General features: G+C 44.6%; 1 protein-coding gene across 1 annotated transcript in view; it reads right to left on the minus strand.

Moving 5' to 3' along the window:
* LOC146008816 (transmembrane protein 150A-like) overlaps positions 1-25649 on the minus strand; it is a 154116-nt gene that overhangs the window by 38279 nt on the left and 90188 nt on the right. The window contains exon 5 of the mRNA XM_083148524.1: positions 1813-1940. Within this exon, the coding sequence (XP_083004650.1) occupies positions 1813-1940 (128 nt within the window). The remainder of the gene's footprint in view (positions 1-1812; positions 1941-25649) is intronic.

The raw sequence follows: 25649 nt of genomic DNA on the forward strand, positions 1-25649 counted from the left end.
TGCACAGCTGCACTCATTAATCACTGACATATTTTAAAAGATCCACAGGTGGAGCTAATTAGCTCACTTGTGATTCTGTGAGGAGACCTGCAAAACATACACTGTTGGTAGCTCTCGAGGACTAGGGTTGGCTACCCCAGATATAGAGACTGCGGAAGAGAGGGATATAATAAAAGTTACTGAGGGTAGGTGGTACCTCTGTGTTAAGCTCCGCAGCAGGCAGGCAGAGTGCCAGGCCCAGCCTTCTCCTGTACAGGGCCAGTATCAGGGATCCGATACGATTTGCCGGCGGTCGGGATCCCGGCGGTCGGAATCCCGACACTGGAATCCCGACCGCCGAAATCCCGACAAGGGGGGGACATGGATCGCCCCCCCTTGCGGGCTCGCTGCGCTCGCCACGCAGCGGGCCCAGTGCCTCGCTACGCTCGTGGACACCCACGGAGGGAGAAAGTTTCGGGATTTCGGCGGTCGGGATTCCAGTGTCGGGATCCCGACCGCCGGCAAATTAACTGCATCCCAGTATCAGCAGGTAGGAAGGAGAACAGAAGTTTCAGGATGAAGAGAGTTGGGGCGGGGCTTCTGCACAGCATGGAGAGGAGAGCTGACCTAGTGCTGGGGGGTCCTGAGGGGGGATCCTGTCTGTGAAGGGCCTTTCCAGGGTAGGTAGACTTCTCATTCTGGCCCTGCAGTAAATTATGCCCCCCCCCCCCTATGGTGTCCCCATCCGGATCTGCCATCTGCTAGCAGCACGGCAGCAGCACCTCTCATACAGAACAGGACAGCAGCGTGCACTGCAGCCTAGCATGACAGCCGGGTGACAGGCAAAGGAGCCGTCCCGGCTGTCAGCTATGTGTACACACTGCTAGCAGGCGGTGCACCCCTGTCCAGCCTGACACTGCAACAGGTGCCGGCGCTCCTCCAATCAGCCACAGGGTCTGCCGCACGGTGGCTACACCGCTGCTTTCCCTCTTAGAGGGCTGCTCCAACTTGTGGCCAAGGGGTTGGCAATTATTTTGGCTGGGGGGGACACTTAACACTTCCAGCAAATATTCAAGGGCCGCACACAGAATATCTTGTATATACTATATATACACAAGACCCAGATAGCAGCACCAACCATTTACATCCCCATAACACAGTTGCCCCAAGCCCCTATAACCCAACCCCTAGAAGGGGGCAATACAATTACCTGATACAGTATTTTAATGTACACTTTTACAATCTGTAGCACGGCTGAGGAGAAATGCGCTTGCCGGGGGCAGCCGTCCAAGAATCCCTGTGAAGTTAGACGCTGCGCGGTGTGGGGGCGGAGCCAATGAGCTAGTATCCATCAAAGTGGTACACCAGTTTTGAGTGGCGCTTTGGCTCAGCAAGCCGCCCAGTGTCTCATTTTGCATCACAGGAGGAAATCCCGTCTCTCTCCAGTGGCACACCAGTTTTGACTGGCGCTTGACTCTGCCCTGCAAGCTGGTATCTCGCAGTGTGTCACCTAACATCACAAGAGGTAATCCCAGCTCTCCTCAGCAGCGGCGCAGGTTGGGACTGCTATACCGCAATGACAAGTGGCTCAGCCAGTCGGGCTGCTTGTCATTTTCAGTGGCGGGTTAGTCAGGAGCGTTTCTTAGGACGCATGTTGCCCACCCCTGCTGTAACCTGTCTCTACATTCATTTTACGGCAAACGTCCAGTGAGACCAAGAAGAATATGATCGTGCAGATCTAGATCTTTAGAAGTGAAAATACTTTATAAAGGATAAACACAAACATAACAAAAATCATCTTGAACTGTGAAATGGAGTGTGTCATATTCTCACCTGAAAACTACCAACCATGGTTAGTCCAGCAGCACAAATCCACCCCAATACAAACGCCACAGTGTTCAACAGGGAGGGACCATAGCGCTCGATCACAAAGGCGTATCTCAGCAGCCCAATGAGCATCACTGTAAGAAAGACAAGGATAAGATGATGAACACATTTCCAATAAAAAAAATTTGTGTAAATGGATAGGAGTGCTCTAGGTACTTATATGCTAGTTGGGCGCCCACTTAGCTATTTGCTTAGTTTTCCGCGTACGCTCGCTACGCTTCGGGCACGGTGGCTCGCTGTTTCTTGCCACACTATATAAAATCAACTCCATGCCGGCATGGATAGTGGGGGTATGAGCGTAGTAACTATAGTGGGCGCCCAACTAACATAAGTACTGTGCTCTAATATATATACACTTTACTCAACATACTACAATGTTTTAGGATTTCTTTAACACCAAGAAACATTTTTGGGTACTTGTGTAGTATCACGGCTCCCACGATGGGCATCGTATAGTAAAAAAAATTGCATCGCATGCGATTTTGATCAGAAATGCATCCAAATGCATTTAAATTAGTAGGAAACATGTTAAATGCACCCCAAATGCAATTTTTCACACTGTACCACCCCCACTATCAACACCAACCCGAAGTGTGGTGAGCGCAGCGAGCCCGCGAGGGGCGGCGGTACACGTCCTACGACCTTTTCATACGCCCACTATCCACTTCGGCGTGGAGTTGAGGATAGAAAGTGTGGCGAGCGCAGATTCCCAGGTATCCGCGTCCCCTTGCGTGCTTCACAGGTGCCCGCGTCCACTCGCCTCGCTGCGCTCGCCACACTTTCTTTTTTTATATTTACTTTCTTTTATTGAAGCGCTTTACAAAAAAAGCATTAATTACAATTAGTTTATACACACGTTACAAATTATAAACACAGGATACAGAGAAAAAAAACAAAAAAGAAAAAAAAAAAAAAACACAAAAATCTTCTATCAAGTGTCACTGCATGGCATGGGGGTTCCGGTTATATATTTCCATTCAATTTCCCCACAATTTGGTAAACCCAATCTCAACCCTTGGCACTATTTATTCCTCACCCGAATAGGATCGGTGGGTCTTGTGCATTCATACGTGTTTCGTAGCAGCATGTGTTCCGAAAACATTTCCAAATCTGATCTTTTAGAGTATTGGGTTGAGTATTAATATAACTTTCCCATGTGCTAAAAAATGTCCCAGTATCTATGTCTTTTTTCAAGGATGCTTCTAGCCACTCCATCTTAAATACATGATGTATTTTATTAAGAAAAAGAGTAAACGGAGGAGCTCTAGGCTGTACCCAATTTTGTAAAATGCATTTCTTAGCAGTTGCTGATATAATGATCAAGAGTTTATGTACTCCCTGTGTAATACGTGTACCCACAGGCATTATTCCAAATATAGCCCATTCTGCGGTCAGGCCTAAGGCCGGAACTAAATGCTGTGTGGTGTATGTCCAAACTTGGACCCAAAAACTCCTTATCACAGGACATTTCCATATACAGTGGTATAGCTCAGCCTCTTGTGTCCCACATCGAAGGCATGCATGATTAGGAAGTGATCCCATCAGATACCGACGATGCGGTGACAAATATGTTCTATGCCACACATTAAGAAAGAGTTCTACATATGTAGCAGCTGGCATCAATTTTATAGAGGTTTCTAGAGCTTTCAATAGTTTTTTTATAGTCAACGTAGGCATATAGTCCCTCCACTGCGTCATCCCAGCACGCATCTCCCCATGTTGTAAAGGATTGTTGAGGAATACGTAGTGGGATGAAATCGCCTTGGAGAGGCGATTTTCTCTTTCCAGGAGTATGTCCAATGGATTACTATAATCTTTAGGAGCTAATACCCTAGCCAGGCCAGCTACATAGTGTTGAGCCTGGAAGAATGCTAATGGGAAAGCTTGTATAAATGGAAACTTCTCTATCGCTTGTGTGTACGTTAGTGGTTTATTAGTTGTCTTATTAATTAACTGGCCCACTTTAATAATTCCCTGTCTTCGCCACAAAGTAAATGGATATTGAGCCATACCCTGCTGAAACTGTGGATTAGACACCAAGGGTAGATGAAGAGAAGTATATTGATTCAACCCCTGCTTATGACGTAACAAGTGCCATACTCTACGCGTAGTCATAAGTAATGGGTTGTTCTGTATCAGAGGATATAGCTCCCCGTCGTGTCTATGTAAAAAGACACTTAGGTTGTCCCCATTAAGAAAGGTAGCTTCCATAGTTGTATTGGCATACCTGTCGTTACCATTTAGCCAATCCCGAAGATACCTCAAGTGAGAGGCATTTCCATATTCCACTATATTAGGAAGATTAATACCCCCATTTGATCTAGTCTGTTGCATTTTTATCAGGCTAATCCTCGCTCTTTTACCATTCCATATAAATGTCCGAATGATCTTACGTGGATAGTGGGGGTATGAAAAGGTCGTAGGACATGTACCGCCGCCCCTCGCGGGCTCGCCACGCTTCGGGTTGGCGTTGATAGTGGGGGTGGTACAGTGTGAGAAATGGCATTTGGGTGCATTTAACATGTTTCATACTAATTTAAATGAATTTGGATGCATTTGTGATAAAAATCGCATGCGATTTTTTTTTCTCCAAAAATGCATCAAAAAATGGGGAAAAAAATCACATCTCATGCCACAACATATGGCATGCGATGGGAGCTGTGGTACTACACAAGTACCCATTTTTGCAAACCCGTCATCAAAGCACTAACACAGATTCTCTGCGGGTGTGGTATGGGGCTCCCCCCTGAAAGTCGGGAGGGCGAGCGCAAAGAAGCCCTTTGTGGGCTCGGTGGCTCACTACGCTCGCCAGAGGTTCTTTTCTCCCTCTATGGGGGTCGTGGACCCCCACAAGGGACAATAGCCCCTTTGAGTCAGGATCCCCCTTTCTGAGCACCAGCAGTCGGGATACCCACTATCGGAGCGTCATCCGGCACCCATTCTCTGCTAGCAGTCATGCAACGATCAAGATCCTACAGAAGCTCCAACGAGTTTAGCCCTTTTCAGACATGTACTGTTCCTTTCCTATATTTTGCCAGTTTGTCCTCCCCATGGCCCTGGACAGAACGGTTGCTTCTATCAACTATATAAAGATTTTGTTATGATGGTTACTAATTGGACTACAGTGTTCATATTGCGGTCTGATACTTTATTTGGCTCCCTATAAGAAGAGGGTGATGAATGATTGATAGATGGATAAAAATAGTAATAGAACATAATGGGTCTGATTCTAGGGTGGACGCGGGAGCAGCAGCTGCATTTGTTTTGAAAATGAAGCCACTGATTTGCCCTATGCCTTTAGCTGTGCATCGGCTTTCACCAATATGACATATTGGCTTTGTCACAACTGTTACCTCCATGGAATGCCCACTAAAAATCTCAGACCACCAGTCCAATTCTGTGCTGCAGACAAATTGAAACACATGCGCTGTTTAATTACATTGGGCATTTTACGTTCACATCTATACTGTGTCCTACTGTGAATAAGGCCCATTACCTAATATAAGTAGCAGAATATCAATCAGTATGGTATACATGCTAGTTTCCTCAACTGTTCCACTGTGTGATACTAAAAAGACTACAAACTGGAATTCAGCTAATGTTGACATTACCCAGCTTGTAGATGTTAGTTAGCAGACCAATGTTACAATCCAAGGTATTTAGTACCATGAATATGTTGTGTGGGTATCATCATTTTCCACTGCCTTTGCCACAAAGATGGATTTAATAGGCTTTGAGAAAAAAAAAAAAAAGTTTACAAACTAAAGAAGCCATTAATGGTAGAAATCAGTCAGTCTTGAAGTAAATGTGGACATACTGTACACACGCAGATTTATCTTCAGATCTGGCTGGTTGGAACAAAAACATGGTTATGGATGAGAGCAAATGATAGTTGACCATTTGCTTGGAAATGCTGGAAAACTGACAAACTGTCACTCATCCATAACCATGTTTCTCTTTCAATGGTCCTGGTGACACAGCTCAACACTGGGATGTAGGAGGGTCCGAAGGAGCCAGGCACCTATCCTAAAGCTTTTAGAAGGTAGGCTCTTCCCCTACTGCATCCCGGACTCTTCAGTTCTTGTTAGGTGCCCACTGGAGTGGGTGCTATTCTAAAGGGCTGCGAGAGCAGCCGAAGAAATAGAGTAGTTAGGGAATTTTTTATTATTTTATTAACTTTCACCCTAGCTAGGTAGGCACAGTGTGAGGATTCTCATTAGTGAATCCTCACTCTGCAAGCGCAGCAGGAGCTGACAGAAGCGCGTCCTGTCAGCTCACTGTGCACAGGGGAGACGCTGTCCGGCCTCCCTGTGCAGCGCTTACAGCTTCTTTTTAAGAAGCTGCCTGGGCTCCGGAGCGCTCTGAAACCGGCTTCACGCAGGTGGGGAACATGGGGGACAGGCGCTCCGTGATGGCGGCGGCCATTTTCTGCGGAGCTTACACACTGAGCTCCTGTTATGAGAGGACAGCAGTGTGTTACAGGCATGTTCCAAGTGGTCCCCAGTCAAGGGGGAGATACTGGAACTAGGAGATCCTACTAAGGTAGCGGCTGTCTGGGGGTGGTTGGCGCCAAAAGTCACGGACCCCGCAGAAGCAGGGACTTGGTCTCTTCCCTCACTCTGTTTTGGCGCCTTTCAGAACCCTTGCAGCGGAGCTGAGCTGGCTTACAGATCCTGGCAGAGTGTTTGGATTTCCTGGGCATCGTTTCCCCGCATCTGAAACCGACAGACAGATAAGTGGCTGGGTGCATTGACTCTGTATAAGCGCTGTTGTACATTGTATGCACTGTGTGGTTACTTTACATCATGTCTGAGCAACAAGCTGTGGTTTTGGGGGAGGGAGCCCTTAATACTATGAGCGCTTGTAATGACTGTACACAAAAATTTGTACCTGAGCAGATGGCCAAGGGGGGTTTGTGTATTACTTGCGCTGCTGTGAGACCCATGGGGAGTGAACCCCAGAGGGCAGAGCAAATTGAACCCGCGTGGGCTAGTGCCCTGGGCAGGTCTGTTAACGCTTTAGTGCAATTGCTGGACAGACAGGGTGATGCCTTGGTAGAATCTCAGAGACCTATGTCATCATCTCAGCAGTCCTCTGGCTCCTTGCCTCTTACCCAGGCAGATCCTGCTCCATACAGGTGATGCAGGATACTGCAAAGGGGATCAACAGGTTTAGTGATTTGCTAGACAAATTGATGTTGATGCTGTAGGGACCCCTAAAAGGTCCTTCTCGGTGCCTTTATTGGTAGATGAAGAGGAGGGAGCATATGCAGATATTCCCTGGGAGCAGGGTGATGATTCTGAAGATTCCTCAGCCACAGGGGTGGAGGATTTGATTACAGCTGTTAAACAGGCTTTAAAACTTTCAGTGGAGGATAAAACTCCTGCTAAAGGTGTATTTAAACGGCAGCGTAAGGAAGCTGTTACATTTCCTTCAGATGAAGGTTTACAAGAATTGTTGGAAGGAGCTTGGAAAACTCCTGATAAAAGGCTGCAGATGCCAAAGAGATTCTTAAGTCTGTACCCCATTCTTAAGCTACTGTATTACCAGTGCAAGGGGGCGCAGCTCTTAAGGATCCTGTGGACAAAAAGCTGGAGGGTAATCTCAAAGCTATTTTTGAAGGGGTGGGATTCACCCTACGTCCCCTTATTGCTTCAGCCTGGGTCTCTAAGGCCATGATTGAGTGAGCCAATGATTTATGCACCATTTTACATGCTGATCCTTGTGTGTTGTTGCTGGCAGAGAAGCTTAAGGCAGCTGCAGAATATGTGCTGGAAGCTGAAGAGGAAGCTCTCAAAATGGCGACCAGAGTTTCCACAGTGTCTATCAATGCCAGGAGAGTACTCTGGCTTAAGGCCTGGGAGGCAGATAATGAGTCTAAGAAGGCCTTAGAAACATTAGCTTTCAAAGGAAAGTTATTATTTGGATCTGAATTAGAAGAGATTATTAAGCAGGCCACGGGGGGCAAGAGTACCTTCCTGCCTGCCCCCGCAGCCAAGCAGACATCCAGATTTTCTGCTTTTAGGCCGTCCTTTCGGCCCTCCCCTAGAGGTGGTGCGTCCTTTCGAGGACAGTCATTTAGGGGAAAGTTTCAGTCCTCCAGGGGCAAGGCCCCAAAGTCAAAATTTGGTTCTTTTCACAAGAAACCTGTCACCAAAGGAGAGGACAAACCCTCCGCATGACTGTCAGGGGATTTGCCCGGCAGTGGTAAAGGTGGGGGGTCGTCTATCACAGTTCAAGGACGCCTGGGCTTCACTAGACCAGGATTCTTGGGTGTTAGACATTATAGCCCAGGGATACAGAATTCCTTTCAAGGGTCTTCCTCCGAGAAGATTCATTCCCACAGCTTTACCAAAGTAAGCTCGGCTCCGTACAGCTCTCTTAAGAGCAGCGCACTCTCTGTTAGAGAAGGGAGTGGTAATCCCGGTCCCCAGGGCAGAGTGGAAGAAAGGCTTTTATTCCACTCTGTTTCTGGTACCCAAACCAGACGGGTCTTTCAGACCAATACTGAATTTAAAGTCACTGAATGTCCATTTGTGGGTAGACCATTTCAAAATGGAGTCTCTACGGTCGGTGCTGCTAAGCCTGGACCAGGGAGAATTTTTGGCGTCCATGGATGTCCAGGACGCGTATCTTCATGTCCCCATACACCCAGAACATCAGGCCCTGTTGAGGTTTGCCATAGGAGACCTGCACTTACAGTTCCAGGCGTTGCCCTTTGGTCTGGCAACAGCACCAAGGGTTTTCACCAAAATAATGTCTGTAATGGCGGCTGTGCTCCGGCTGAGGGGAATCACAGTGATACCTTATTTGGACGACCTGCTGTTCAAAGCAGAGTCAGCAGACAGGTTGCAGAGTCACTTGGCAGAAGCCATCAATTTTTTGCAGGCTCACGGCTGGCTTTTAAACTTACAAAAGTCTCAGTTGGTGCCGTCACAGAGACTCCAATTCTTGGGGGTCATTCTGGATACTCATCTACATCGGGTATTTTTACCGGAGGCAAAAGCCAGGGATCTGGTTGCCTTAGTCCAGGAGATTCTCAGCTCTCGGAGCACATCAGTGTGGAGGTGCCTCAAGCTGCTGGGGAAGATGGTGGTGTCTTTCGAGACGCTGCAGTTTGCCAGGTTCCACTTTCGGGTGTTCCAGTGGAACATTTTGACGGTTTGGTCAGGAAACACACAGACCATGAAGTCAGAACGGATAGTGCTGTCTTCGGAAACTCGAGCCTCCCTGAAATGGTGGACAGACGTGGATTCACTTTAGTGGGGTCGGTCACTGCAGTCCTGGAGCTGGCTGGTAGTCACTACCGACGCCAGTCTCAGGGGCTGGGGGGCAGTAGTCTTGGACTTGCGTCTGCAGGGCTTGTGGACTCCAGAGGAATCTGCCTTACCGATCAACATCTTGGAGCTGAGAGCTGTGTGGAAAGTGATTTCTCTGGCGGGAGACAGGTTACAGAGACTCCCTTTAAGGATTCAGACCGACAACGCCACAGCCGTGGCGTATCTGAATCACCAGGGAGGCACACGCAGCAAACTGGCCATGTGGGAGGTGTCCAGAATACTCTTGTGGGCGGAACAGAATGTTCCAGCTCTATCAGCTATATTCATACCAGGAGTGGAGAATATAGAGGCCGACTTCCTGAGCAGGGAGGAGCTGAAGGAAGGGGAATGGGGCCTGAACCCTCAGATATTTCATCAAATTACCTTGAAGTGGGGAACCCCGGACGTGGACCTGATGGCATCCATTTTCAAACATCAGGTGCCCAGGTTTTATGCCAGGACAAGGGACCCACTGGCAGAAGCAGTGGATGCCATGACTATGTTTTTCTTTATGTTTTTTCTTTATGTTTTTCTTTATGTTTTTCCGCCAGTCCCAATGCTGGCGAGAGTGTTGAAGAGGATACAGGCCCAAGAAATCCCAGTGATTTTAGTGGCTCCGGATTGGCCAAGGAGGTCCTGGTACTCGAGGCTTCAGAGATTGTCTGTGGACTCGTGGCGTCTACCTCTGAGGTCAGATCTTCTAAGACAAGGGCCGTTCAATTATCTTGATTCAGCTCGATTCATTTTGACGGCCTGGCTGTTGAAACCGCCATTTTAAAGAATAAAGGATTCTCAGAGGCAGTGGTTAACACCATGATAAAAGCCAGAAAGTCAGTGTCTTCGGCAAATTATTATAGGGTTTGGAAGACCTATATTCGTTGGTGCGAGAGACGGAAGTCTCATACATCACGCTTTAAATTGACAAAAATGTTGGAATTTTTGCAGGATGGTTTTTCCTCTGGGTTAAGCCTTCAGTCTCTAAAGGTGCAGATCTCGGCCTTGTCTATTTACTTCCAGAAAAGGATTGCATTATTGCCGGAAGTACAGACCTTCCTACAGGGGGTGTCTCGGTTGAAAACTCCCTACAAACAACCAGTAGCACCATTGGACTTATCGCTGGTTTTGGAATGCCTTCAGAAGGCACATTTTGAACCATTAAGGTCGGCTGATCTTAAGTTCCTTACATGGAAACTGGTATTTTTGTTGGCAGTGGCGTCAGCAAAAAGGGTGTCAGAATTGGGAGCATTGTCATGCAAGTCCCCTTTCCTGATATTTCACGATGATAGGGCAGTCCTTCGGACGGTACCCCAGTTTTTACCAAAAGTAGTCTCTGCTTTTCATCATAATCAGGAGATAGTTCTGCCTGTGTTCCAACCCCCAGAGGGTTCAAGAAGAAGGGACAAATTGAGGAATTTGGATGTTGTGCGTGCCTTGCGCATTTATGTGGACAGAGTTAAGAGTGTCAGAAAGACTGATACCTTGTTAGTGTTGTATGACATACACAAAATTGGTTGGCCTGCTTCTAAGCAGACCATTGCTAGGTGGTGGCGCTTTGTTATAGCGTTTGCATATACTAAAGTTAGTAGGCCTGTACCGGCCAGAATTAATGCGCATACCACCAGGTCAGTCGCCACCTCTTGGGCGGTTCGACATGGGGCAACAGATGAGCAGGTTTGCAGGGCTGCCACTTGGTCATCTGTTCATATATTTGCCAAATTCTATAGGTTCCATGAGTTCGCGTCGGAGGACGCATCATTCGGGCGTGCAGTGATGAGAGCTGGATGAGAGCTGCAGACCTGAGCGTACCCACCCAAAGGACCGGTTTTGGAACGTCCCAGTGTTGAGCTGTGTCACCAGGACCATTGAAAGAGAAAAAGGGATTTTTGTAAGAACTTACCGTTCGAATCCCTTTCTCTGATATGGTCCTGGTGACACAGCGATCCCTCCCTTACGCTCACTAAGTATGCCAGGTTCATGATGTTTCATGTTATTTGGTTAAAAGTTATTATTGAAAAATGTGCATTTAATATGTGCAGGCGTTTGTACTGAGTTAATGTATTACAGTGGCTTTGAAAGATTGAACTGAAGAGTCCGGGATGCAGTAGGGGAGGAGCCTACCCTCTAAAAGCTTTAGGATAGGTGCCTGGCTCCTTCGGACCCTCCTACATCCCAGTGTTGAGCTGTGTCACCAGGACCATATCAGAGAAAGGGATTCGAACGGTAAGTTCTTACAAAAATCCCTTTTTTTGTTCCAACCAGCCCTAGTGTATGGGCACCTTAAGGCTTAGGTGCTATGTGAGAAGGTAAAAGCTGGGGGGGATTGGAGAATATCATCTGTGTCACTATCACACTTTAGCCTGACAAGATATGAATTGACTTAAAAAGAAATGTAATTAATCCGTATCACGTCTGTCCACACTGCTACATCAAATCTAATTCTAGAAACTTGGCTCGTGGGATTTGCAACAAAGCTCATCAAGAAGAAAAATGCATGTCCTTTGGAGCTTCAAGTTTATACAGATAGAGAAACAAAAAAATTTCACAGAGGGAAAAGCATCAGAACGCCAAGTTAACCATGAAAGCACAAAGAGATGGACAACACTAAGACAAATCCACAAAACAATAAGTCCTTATGCTCTAGGCCACAATGTGACACAAGCTTTCCTTTGTAAACAAACGGATTCGCTTACTAGAATATAACACATAGTAAACACACACATGGCTTTTAAAAATACCGATGACACAACATGTTCTTCAGGCTCACTTGTGATGAGACACAACTAATACAGTATTATCCTTTGGAACACATTGATTCCCATCTACAATCAGTAATGAAAGGAAGCAAAATCGTCTACCACTATTTCTATTAGGCATTAAATGTAGGGTTAATAGATTGTCAAAATTCACCATTATGAAAAAAAAATAGCATGTCCACACACACACCATGCAAATATCAAGCATATATCAAAACCATAAAGGAAACCATAACATTTATGTCAACAAGTCATATGTCAACATTATAAAATCTGACAATATGGTGACGTCATTAATTTATGTCAACAACCTGACCGCCATTGGGTGTATCTGTCCGCAGGGCACAAATGTAAAAGATTTTCTCTAATAAAGGATACTGGGGATCCTAAGTATAAGATTGATGCTATTTTTGTGTGCATTGATGGCTCCTTTTAATTTTTCCAATTCTTAAAACTAGTTCCAGAAATGGTAAGACATCAGTGATATCAATTCAGAAACTTGTGAAATTAAGTATCTGCACACTTACCAAGAGTATTGTAACTTTACCTACCATAGAAAGAGAAAAAAACACTGCATGAAATATGCCAGAGATCATGACTACCTGACCATTGCTAATAGACACTTTTCAATGGATCTGGTCTAGATGTGTGTAAAGCACAGGTCTTCAACCTGTGGCCCTCCAGATGTTGTGGAACTACATGTCCCAGCATGCCCTGACAGTTTTGGCATGCCCTTTTAGGAAAAAACGTGGCAATGCATGTTGGAACATGTAGTTTCACAACATCTGGAGGCCCACAGGTTGAAGACCCATGGTGTAAAGCTATAATGCCAGGACGACAAGGGTCCGATCCTATCAATCTAGAGCCGATTCCGACCGATTGGATGTAGATTGTGTGGTGATTGGGCCCTTTTCTGTCCTGGTGTGGACTGGTACCGATCCGATGCTCGGTCCCGCGGGTCCGTCGGTCGTTATTCAGATCCTACCTGCAGCAGATAGGATCTGGAAACGACCATACTCCCGGGTGCAGGTCGCCATCGGATCGGACTTGCTCACGGTGCACATCGTGAGCGGGTCGTGCCCCCCCGCGTTATCGTGAGCGTGTCGGAAGAAACACTGACGACCCGCTCACATCGTGCATCATGAGCGGGTCGTCCTGGTGTGTACCCCACATAACACTTCATCTTATTTGATGAAATACGAATCAGGGAAGGTGGTTTAGTACATACATTTTGGAATTAGCTGTTTAATAAAATATGGATTTGTGCAAACTATATATTTTTTTCATTTTAGTAAGCAAATGTATAAATGTTTTATAACTCTAGGGCATGGATACATAAAGATGACCGTCAGTTAGAGCACAGACGTCTGCATTCCAAAAGAGGGAATGCAGGCAGGGATCAGATAAGTATACTTAATTGCCCCCTAACCCTCCCCACTAGTGCCTAACCTTAGTGCCTTGCAGCCTAGCCTAACGCCCCCCCTCCACACAGCCTACCCCTCATCCTCAGTTCCTAAACCTATAGACCCCCCACTTCCCCAGCATGATGCTACCTGTTCCACCGGTCAGCATACCGGCAGAGGAAATATTGGCCCCAGTATCCTCATTGGCGTTGGGATTCTGGCACCGGCATCCTCACTGGTGTCAGAATTCCGTTGGTGGCCTTCAGGTGGTAGTCAACATGCCAGTGTAGGTATTGTGAAGGACGGCATCCTGACCACAAGGATGGTGAAAGCAATCCATAGTATACATCTTCATTTATACATGGAAGCGACCAGAATGGGTCTGCACTAACAGCAGAAAGCAGATTCTGCTTGCAGCCTATAGAAGTGTGAGCTGGATGTGTGAGCTGGATATGCTTATCACAACCAGCGGGACAAAAGCACAGCTGATTCTGCCCCCAGTAAGGGGGAAATAAAGCACTGCAATGAGAGCAGGACATACATTTTTGAAACTCTGACCCAAGAGGGCATCAATTTAGGGCCCCCAACCATAAGTCACACGCATGTTTTCAGGCACACTGACCACTCCAGAATACCTGTCGCTAATTACTACTTTCGGTGTCAATGTACCCTAAAAGCAGATTTTAGACATTTTTTTTTTACAAAGGATTAGTGGCAATCCATCTCCTATTCTCACTTCTTCTCATTCAAGAATTTAGAATGAGTGTGTAATAAACATTGTAGATAGTTGAACATGGACCATTTGAAGCAAAATAAGAGAGACAGATTAATGGGGTGCTTGACTGAAAGTATTGATGAAATAGTCCATTAGTAAAGCACAGTCTAGAACAAAAAAATCAAACGTCAGACTCCAGCAATAGAAGGTCTTCCTGAATTCTAACTTTTACATTAAGCTTCCCAAAACAAAACGTTTTAATTCATACACACATGCCGATGCCTGGGGGGAGGCAACGGAGGGGGGGAAGAGATGGTAATGCCGCACCTGCAGCTTGACTGTAGTTAACCCCTTCCCGCCGCAGCCTGTTTTTGCCTTCCTGACAGAGCCCTTTTTTTCAAATCTGACATGTATCACTTAAGTGGGGATAACTTTTTTTTGCTTTTACTTATCCCAGTGATTTTGAGATTGTTTTCTCGTGACACATTGTACTTCAAGTTAGTGGTAAATTTGGGTCGATACAGTGTTTTTTTTTGTGAAAAATACCAAAATGTCGTAAAAAAAGTGAAAATGTAGCAATTTTCAAAATGTTAAATTTTCTGCTTGTGAGACAAATAATCATACCACTCAAAATAGTTAACATAGACCATATGTATACTTTATGTTTCCATCATTATTTCAACCTCCTTTTAATTTTTTGGGACACTAGGAGGCTTAAAATATGAATAGCAAATTCTCAAATTTTCAAGAAAATTTCAAACACTGATTTTTTTAGGGACCAGTTCAGTTCTGATGTGACTTTGAGGGACTTGTATGTGAGACACCCCCATAAATGATGCCATTTCAAAAACTGCACCCCTCACAGTATTCAAAACAGCATTTTGGAAGTTTGTTAACCCTTTAGGTGTTTCACAGGAATTAAAACAAAGTGTAGGTGAAATTTCAAAATTTCATTTTTTTTGCAGATTTTCAATTTTAATACATTTTTCTAAGGAACACAGTAGATTTTACTAGAGAAATGTGACTAAAAATTGATTCCCCCAATTCTTTTGTTTTCATAAATATCCTATATGTGGCCCTAGTGTGCACGTTGACCAAACCACAGGCTTCATAATAGAAGGAGCACCTACTTGATTTTGGAGCCTCCTTTTTATGAGATTATTTTTTAGGCACCATGTAGGTTTCTAGGCACCATAAGATGCTAAAAGTTAGGAACCCCCCACAAGTGACCCCATTTTGCAAACTACACCCCTCAGGGAATTCATCTAGGGGTATAGTGTACATTTCAAACCCCCAGGGGTTTCACCAATTGTGGTACAACTGGGCTGTGAAAATGAAAAATTTAATTTTTTACACAAAAATGCAGTTCTGGCTCAAAATTTTTCATTTTCACAAGGAATGAAGGAGACAAAGCACCCCAAAATCTGTGCCCCAATTTCTCCCGAGTACGGCAATGCCTCACATGTGACCAAAAAATACCATTTGGGTGCATGGCAGGACTCAGAAGGGAAGGAGTGATATTTGGATTTTGCAGCACAGATTCTGGTGGAATGTTGGTGGGTGCTATGTCGCATTAGCAAGACCCCCGAAGCACCAATACAGTGGAACCCCCCCACAAGTGACCCCATTTTGCAAACAACACCCCTCAGGGAATTCAACTAGGGGTATAGTGTACATTTCAAACCCCCAGGGGTTTCACCAATTGTGGTACAACTGGGCAGTGAAAATGAAAAATTAAATTTTTTACACAAAAATGCAGTTCTGGCTCAAAATTTTTCATTTTCACAAGGAATGAAGGAGACAAAGCACCCCAAAATCTGTGCCCCAATTTCTCCCGAGTACGGCAATGCCTCACATGTGACCAAAAAATACCATTTGGGTGCATGGCAGGACTCAGAAGGGAAGGAGTGATATTTGGATTTTGCAGCACAGATTCTGGTGGAATGTTGGTGGGTGCTATGTCGCATTAGCAAGACCCCCAAAGCACGGTGAAATGATGAACCTAATAATCCATAGATGTGTGGTATATTTTAAAACACTCCTTTATACATAGGCCGGGTTTGTCGGGGCAAGTTTCACAGTGGAAAATAGTATCCTTTCTTATTCCCTTTTTATAGCAAACTTTGCACCTTTTTTGTGTCCTGCCCTTTTTTGCAGTGGAGGGGATTTCGTTAGGAAAATGCTGCCCTGGTACAATACGGGGGCCAGTACTAGAAGTACTAGGGCCCTCTGCCTGCTGGTTCCCAAATATTAGGCCCTTTATGACTTCCTCTTGAAAGTGCATAAATGTCCCCCTCTGGCTGGTAGAACGGAATAGCACGTAAGCGTTATACAGTGCCATCTGGATGATATACACGGCCAGCTTCTTGTACCAGATTTTTGTTTTCCGCAGGGCACTGTACGGCTTCAGTACCTGATCTGAAAGATCCACTCCGCCCATGTACTTATTGTAATCTAGGATACAATTAGGTTTTGAGGTGTGAGTACTGGTACCTCGTACAGGGACTGAGGTGGTACTGTCTCCATGAATTGTTGTCAGTATAAGGACATCCCTCTTGTCCTTATATTTGACCAACAACATATTTTCGGTGGATTGTGCCCTGCTTTCACCCCTTCTCAGTACTTGGGCAATGTGCGTTTTTGGGAGGCCTCTTTGGTTCTTGCGCACAGTACCGCAAGCTGCTGTACCTCTTGAACCAAGGGCCTTAAACAGGGGGATGCTAGTGTAAAAGTTATCCACATAGAGGTGATAACCTTTATCCAGGAAGGGGTGCACTAAATCCCAGACAATTTTTCCACTAACACCTACGAGGGAGGGGGGGGCATTCTGGCGGTTCAATTCTTGAATCCTTCCCTTCATATACCCTAAACCTGTGGGTGTACCCTGAGGTGCTTTCACACAGTTTATACATTTTTATGCCATACCTTGCCCTCTTACTGGGAAGGTACTGGCGGAATTTAACCCTTCCTTTAAAATGTATAAGGGACTCGTCGATACAAATAAATTTCAGGGATGTACATCTCTGCAAATTTGGCACTGAAATGATCAATGACCGGCCTGACTTTGAATAGCCGGTCAAAGGTGGGATCATCTCTGGGTGGGCACTGTGCATTATCGGTGTAATGTAAAAATTTAAGGATTGTCTCAAAACGAGTCAGAGTCATGGCCATACGGTAAAGTGGGGTGCTGTACAGAACATCTGTACTCCAATATTGCCTAATTTCTGGCTTTTTTACTATGCCCATATGTAACACCAGACCCCAAAACGTCATCATCTCTACTGCATCTACAGGGGTCCACCTAGCAAATGATGACGTGGGGTTTTGAGCAATAAACTGCTGGGCATATAAATTACTTTGGTCCACCATTAAATTTATAAAATCATCAGAGAAAAATAATTTGAAAAAGTCAATTTCTCTGAGACCTGTTGAATCAAATTGGATTCCTGGGATGGCCAAAAACTCAGGAACCTGGGGCTCAAAATTGTCTGGTGGTGGGGTCCATACGGGATCAATCATTTGGGGGGGGGTCTCAGCTGCTCTACGGGGGCGTCTTTGAGGGGGTCCCTCATCACTAGAGGAGGAAGATGAGGTTAAGACGAATCCTTCAAATTCCCCGCTTGCATCACTGGCTGTGTCAGAGTCAGAGGCAAGCATGGCATATGCCTCCTCCGCTGAATACATTCTTCTGGATGACTGGGATGACATTTGGGATGACATTTGGGATGCCATTTTTATTTTTGTGTTTCTGTAAGTGTAATGTTTCAACACGTGTATAGTGTAGGGGGGGTACAAACTTTATTTCAACACGGGGGGTATGTAGTGTGTATGTAGTGCAGAAAAAAAAATACTTTATACAGGAATTTGATCCCAATAAAAAAAAAAAAAAAATTAGATCAACCCTGTGGCAAAAATGCTGATCTGTGATGTACGTCACTCAGCAACTTCAAGGCAGCTTTTGGTACAACCTTGAAGGGGTTAATAAAAAAAAAAAAGGTCCTGCGCCAAAAATTGAGCACAGATGTTGGTCAGTAACGTCCGTCACTGAACAGCGCTCAAAGGCAACAGGAATTTGATCCAAAAAAAAAAAATAGATCAACCCTGTGCCGAAAATGCTGATCAGTGATGTACGTCACTGATCAGCGCTCAGCGGCCACAGGACACCCACAAAAGAAACGTGGGTGTAAAAACAAAACCCCACTGCACTCTCCAAAAAAAACAAACTGCAGATCAGTGATGCAACACTGATTAGCAGTGAGGGGCAGCAGGCACACAACTGTGGGTGCAACCTGACAGGGTATATATAAAAAAAAACACCCTGCACCCCCAAAAAGTTGCTGATCAGTTAATTTATACTGATCAGCACAAAAGGGGGGGCAGCAGGGGGGGCAGCAGTCAGTTGCACAGGCAGCACAACCTTTGGTGCAACTGACAGGTTATATATATATATATATATATATATATATATATATATATATATATATATATATATATAGGAGGGTACGGGGTCGGCGGCACTCGCAGTAAATAAACCACACCAGGCGGATATAACCAACGTTTCGAGGTCAAGCGACCTCTTTATCAAGGTGCATCAAAGTGATGCACCTTGATAAAGAGGTCGCTTGACCTCGAAACGTTGGTTATATCCGCCTGGTGTGGTTTATTTACTGCGAGTGCCGCCGACCCCGTACCCTCCTACATTGCCAGCTGTGCTGCTCATGGACGGGCACCGCCTTATTCATCTCCAGTGAAACTATCATTGTGCTTGGAGTGCCACCATCTCCCGAAATCTATATATATATATATATATATATATATATATATTTATATTTAAAAAAAAAAACCCTGCACCCCCAAAAAGTTGCTGATCAGCACAGATATACTGATCAGCACAAAAGGGGGGGCAGCAGACACAAAATATAGCACTCTCTGTCACTCTCTGTCACTCTATGACACTGCAGCAGCAGCACACAGGAAGTCTCAAGATCCAGGAAGCATCCAGCTGCTGGCAGCACGCTACCAGCGGTGATCAGGTAAGTATCAGGCAAGGATCAGGTCAGTATATCACGACAGATTGGCACGGTGACCGCTCTGCACGCAATTCCAGACCGGAATGGCGTCTGCAGCGCAGTCACCGTTAGTTTGAATCACGCGCCATGGCTGTGATTGGTCCGACGGACCAATCACAGCCTTGGGGGCAGGTGGGGTGAGGTGTGGTCATCACCGGTGACCCCCTCACGCCCGGCGGTGATTGATCCCTGTGTTACCGAGCGTCTGATTCGCCGGTAACACAGGAAAACGCTGCGATTGGCTGTTCACATTGAACAGCCAATTGCAGCGATCGCCGACGGGGGGGAGGCATCGCCGTCCCCCCCTGGGCATGCTGGGACATGTCTGCTGTCAGGGACAGCAGACATGTTTAAACTGTTTAAAGTCATGACGTATATATACGTCATGTGTCGGGAAGTACATCCCGGCCATGACGTATATATACGTCAAATGTCGGGAAGGGGTTAATGAGGACTCCAACATGTTCGCGTGAGGAATATCACCTAGTGTGTATGGGGCTTTAAGTTGCCCACACATGGAGCCATATGTGCGGTGTGCATTTTGTACTAGATCACATCTAGTTCATATCGTATGTGATAAAAAAGCGTGCAATTTGAACTACATGCAATGCGATCTAGTACAAAAAGTACTGCCTGCACATACTTTTTGTACTTTGCAATATGCGATGTACGGGAGCCATAAAGAAACATTAAGCACATGCAATGCATTTTGAACTATCAAGTTCAATGCATGTGACCATCGCACCGGGTATGGTAGGGCTAGGGAACCTCAGGCCCGCTGGCTGTAAACGGCACCCCTAGGCACTGCTAGGGGCCCGCCCGCCCACCCACCCATGGATCTGTACAGGAGACATTTAAGGGAGTCTCGAGTGAGGTGGTGATGCGGGCGGGAGTGCGACAGGCATCCAGCAGCAGTATTTAATCTGCGACAGCCGGAGCATTAGAAGGGGGAATCAAGGTAATGGCTCCCAGAAGGATTTCATCCATTTAAAATGGTCCGGTTAACAAAAAAGGTTCCCCACCCCTGGTGTATGGGCACTATTAGGGAGATCACAAAAATTTGATTGGGACTGCTAGTGGTAGAGTTTCAAATGGATATGATAAAAACAAGAAATTCTATTCATCTTAACAGATACATTCTGACAATCTAGTCTATTCTATTTGGTAAAATGTTGCCATTCAATTAATAATATTTGGGTAAAGCTGGCCACTTGCAACGGATCCAGAGATTTGGGGGAGATGTATTATATCTGCATTAAGATGAAGCAATGCACACAAACATTCTGCTGTTTAGGGGCGCTCTCCAATCCACACCTATTTTTTGTGTCTCTCCCATGTTCTCTCCTGCTCCCCTCATGGTTGCCCTCATTTTTGGGTGTCCCCCTAATCCATAGGTCTCTTACATGGATTCCATTGCCAGTAATTGTGAATAGAGAAGAAGAAATATAATGGAGACATAGTATAGGGCAGCGTTTCCCAAAGGAAGGGGTGGGGTGGTATATTTACTAAAGGTCATTTTTCATCAAATCAATCTAAATCTATGTTGTGTTTCAGGAGCTAATACACATTTACAAACTAATATATAAAATCAGCTATTCGTAAAATGTGTGTTATAGCCCCATAGACCTAAATTTGATTAAGATTGATTAGAAACAGATGAAACCAATTGTTAAAAACCTTTAGTAAATCTACCCCCAGTAGTCGGGACCCTTAACGAGGCATGCTTACAGCTCTCCTAGGCATAGGTGCACTCATTCTGAAGCTGGGTACACACAGGCAGATATAGCTGCAAGTCAATTAATCTGCAGATATATCTACAGACGGATCGGGCAATGCGTTCTTATACACTACCCGAACTGTCGGGTCTGACATCCAAACTGGGCAGGCGCATTTGAATGCACCTGCCCACTGAGCTGTCAATCACCAGCGGCTACCGCAGAAGGTGTACAGGTGGTCGGTTGATCGCTTGAACGCACAAAACGATACGCCAATATATCTTTAGATATATCGGGCATTGGCTGAGTTGCACAGCAGACACAATGTATCTGTGAATGACACCATATATCGCTCATGCACATTGGCCAATGATATATCAGCCTTTCAATCAAATGGCCGATATATATGGGCCAGTGTGTACGTACCATTATAGACATATTGTGAACAACCGCAGGTGGTGCTAATAATATAAGTTGAGATACTGAGCAGATCTGTACAGCATGCACAGTTACGGGTCCCGGAAGAATGGATTAGAGAAACACTGGTACAAGTTCCATAATATCAGTACATTTTGCCCTATTTATAAAGCTTTATGGGCCAGATGTATCAAGCTTCAAAGTGATAAAGTGGAGTGATAAACACCGAGCTACTAACTACCGATTCTAAAAACCCAGCCTGTAACGTGACAGTTAGGAGCCGATTGGCTGGTTGTTTATAACTCATTACTTGATCACTTTTTGAAGCTTGTTACATCTGGCCCTAAAAAACGATTAAATAGGCCTGAATAGCAAAGGCGCCACAGAGGGCCAATCTTTGTGGGATCTGTTTCTGCCAGCACTGTTCTGATCTGGAAATTATAATACTGTTAATTATATATGACCGGAACGGAAGGGGTAAGTTGCAGAGTTACTGGAAACATTTCGGCTTTTAACTCGTCAACCTTTTTAGACTTTTATTAAAAAAACATGTTCTCCCAGGCTGGCAAAGTTAGACTCTCTCAAATTGTCTGAAATCAATCACGCTTCATTTTAAAACTATTTTTATGAAAGGCTCCATTCCTGATGGATGGGTTCCCAAAAATACGAATATAGAATAAGGGGCACTTGTGATCTCATACTTCCACAGACTCATGCTGTTTAAAAAGTAAAAAAATATTATTTGTAGTTTTGAACATTTAGCTAAATGTAGTAAATAAATAAAAATGTATATTTGTAACATTTTTAACTATAACTGATTAATTCATTTATTTACAGTTTTATATAAGGCAGAATATTTCATTGCGTTTTACAATAGGAAACCGTGATAAAACAAAATGGGTAGTAACAAACCCACACAGGTAGGGGAGCCCTGCTTGCAAATTTACATTCTATAGGGATTAGGGGCCAGATGTATCAAGCTTCAAAAAGTGATCAAGTGGAGAGTGAAAAACCACCAGCCAATCAGCTCCTACCGGTCATTTTTGAAACCCAGTCTATAGCATGGCATTTAGGAGCTGATTGGCTGGCTCTTTATCCCTTTCCACTTTATCACTTTTTGAAGCTTGATACATCTGTCCCAATATGGGGAATACATAAGGATAGGATTCCATAGCATGGCAGATTGCAAGACAGTCCTGATGGGATGCAATTAGATATAAATGCTACTGGAGGTTGTGCGGGGATGTTGGAATATCAAAATCTTGCCTGAAGAGGTGAGTTTTCAGGGAACGTTTGGAGGCTAGGGGAGAGTCTTAATGCGTGTGAAAGGGCATTCCATAGGGTGGGTGCTGCCCAACAAAAGTCCTGCAATTGTGAATGGGAGCTACTAATGAGTGTGGATAAGAGAGAGGCAGATCTTGTGCATAATGGTAAAATACGGCAACCAATGGAGGGACTGGCAGAGCGAATCGTTAAATGTCTAGCCAGGAAGATCAGCCTCGCAGCTGCATTTAAAATGGATTGTAGTGGTGAGAGTCTTTTCTTAGGAAGACCGGTAAGGAGGCTATTGAAATAATCAATGCTCGAGAAAATTAATGCATGGATTCGAGGATTTGCAGTGTCTTGTGTAAGATGGGGTCAAATTTTGGATATGGTTTTTGGATGCAACATGATTTATAGACCGTTTGAATGTGAGGAATAAAAGGACAGTCCAGAGTTTGTGGAGTAGGATTGATTGTAGTGTGCTCAACAGTGATAGCAATATCAGGTTGGCAACAACTCGGCTGGTGGGAATATAATGATTTCGGTTTTGGAAATTCTTAATCTAAGGTGGTGAGATGACATCAAGTATGAAATAGCAGAAAGGCATTCAGAGACACAGAGCAATACTGATGGTGTCCATTCAGCAGAGGATAGATTTGAGTATAATCAGCGTACAGATGATACTGAAAAGCCGAATGTTGATTAGTTTGCCAAGAGAAGGTATAGATTAAGAAAAGCAAAAGATCTAAAGTGAAGAGGAGGTAGAATCAGAGAAGCAAACACTGAAAGAGCTATTGAATAGGTAGGATGAAACAAAGAAAAGGGTGTATTCTGAAGACCTACGGATTGTAGAGTGGTCAACATTGTCAAAGGCAGCCTATAGATCTAGAAAAATAAGTAGTGAGAAATGGCCTTTAGATTTAGCAGTGGCCAGATCATCGATTACTTTATTCAGTGCGGTCTATGTGGAGTGTTGAGAGCGAAAGCCTGACTGTAGTGTGCCCAATAAGTTGTAGGAGTTAATAAAGTGTGTGAGGATAGTGTAGGCAAGTCTCTCAAATAGCTTGGAGAGGCATGGAAGCGGAGAGATGGGACGGTAGTTAGAGAGACAGTTTGGATCAGAATTGTGTTTTTTTTTTCTTTCTCAGAATGGGAGTAATAAGTGTATGCTTTAACAGAGAAAGAAAGATACCAGTAGAGAGATAGAGGTTACAGATTTTGGTTAAGATTGGGATAAGCACAGGAGACAGAGCTTAACTGAGTTGTAATGGTATAGGATCAAGTGGAGAGGTAGTGAAGGAGGATGAGAAGAGTGTTAATACTTCATCCTCACTTGTGGGGTCAAATGAGGAGAAAATTACAACAGACTCCAGAAAAGAAGGGAGCAGGTCATTGGCTGAGGAAGAGCATGCCATGTTATCTTGGATTTTCATCAATCTTGTCCATGAATAAAGAACCAAGTTCTTGTGCACTGATAGTAGCTGGTGTGGATGGTGAAGGAGGGTAAAGAAATAAATTAAAAAAGTTGCTTGGGGATAGTGGCATGAAAAGAGATGAGAGATTGAAAATATATGTTTGTTTAGCAGTGTCCAGAGCATTAAAGTAGGAGTGGTAGGTAGTTTTGAATGTGAGATTGTCAGGTTTGTAAAATAAATTGAGAATATATATACTGTATTTGCTGGCGTATAAGACTACTTTTTTCCCCTGAAAAACATGCCTCCAAGTGGGAGGGTCGTCTTATACGCCGGGTGCACTTCTATAACACACTCTATATTTTGAGTGGAAATGTTGGGGGGGTCGTCTTATACGCTGGCAAATACGGTGTATATATATATATATATATATATATACGTTTAGTGGAAGAAATGGCGGCACTGGCAGTCTTGTTTGAAGAAAATCACAGCATTTATTTTACATCACAGCAATCAATGGTGCATGGGTGTCCGACGTTTCGGGGTGGTATCCCCGTTTTCAAGGTGCAGAAAAACAACTGCCAGTGCCGCCATTTCTTCCACTAAACGTACCTACTTGTATTGGAAGGCACGACAGCACATACCTCTGAGGGAGGAGTGCCGGTCCGTCACCCCCGTATATATATATATATATATATATATATATATATATATATATATATATATATATATATATATATATATATATATATATATATATATATATATATATAACTGAGAGCCGGCACTCAAACCAATCAAGGGGGTAGTAGTGTGCCTTCGGGTGCCTTCCGCAAGGTTGAGGATATAGGCGAAAAAGCAGCGTCACTCCAAAGGGCTTCAGTCAAAAAGATTTATTGTAACATATGGTCGACACGTCCAGGTCGACGTTTCAATGGATATACATATACACACACACACACACACACAGTACCAGGCAGCGACTGGGCCCTAAATGAAGCAAATGCTTTGCTTTTCATGCAAACAGGATGAAGAGGTTGTTGGTGCCAAAATAAGGGAGTTCCACTGTGCAAGGATTCTGGAAGAGGAAGATATACGCAGTGCACAGTAGAGTTTCCAACAGGGGTCTCCAAAAAAACGTAGCAGGATTGGCATGAGAGCATGAAAAACAAGGAGGGTATACGCAGCCTCACAAGTGCACAGGAGAGCTTCAAACAGGGGTCTCCAAAAAACATAGCAGGATTGGCTTGAGAGCATGAAAAACAATTCAACTTCCTTTTGTTGCCATCCTGCACAGTATCACCAAGGCAACACAGACTTATTTCTATACTAACCACAGGCATGCCGAATATGGTTCACAACACACAGGAACAATGTGTAAGGAGAGATATTACACACTTTTTGGATTTCCCCTAAAGTAAACGGTCACAGCTGGTTTACTCAACAAGATGTCTTACATCAGAAATCCATTTCCTTCCTTGTTTTTCCTTATCAGTTCTACAATGCCATAATGGTCAATAAACGTTTTATCTTTGTTTGCCTAATAACAGTCCATATTTTGAAGCATGTCCCAGCAATTTATATAAAATTTTCGGTACTAGCACGGCGCCCGTCGGGTCCCATCGCATACCATAACTTAAAAAGGTACGCGATGGGACCCGACAGATCCGATTTTCGGGTTTTAAAGACCTTCCCATACAATTTAAAAAAAAAAAAA

The sequence above is a fragment of the Crinia signifera genome, chromosome 6 (assembly GCF_055691185.1).
Source record: "Crinia signifera chromosome 6, ASM5569118v1, whole genome shotgun sequence".
Taxonomy (NCBI): domain Eukaryota; kingdom Metazoa; phylum Chordata; class Amphibia; order Anura; family Myobatrachidae; genus Crinia; species Crinia signifera.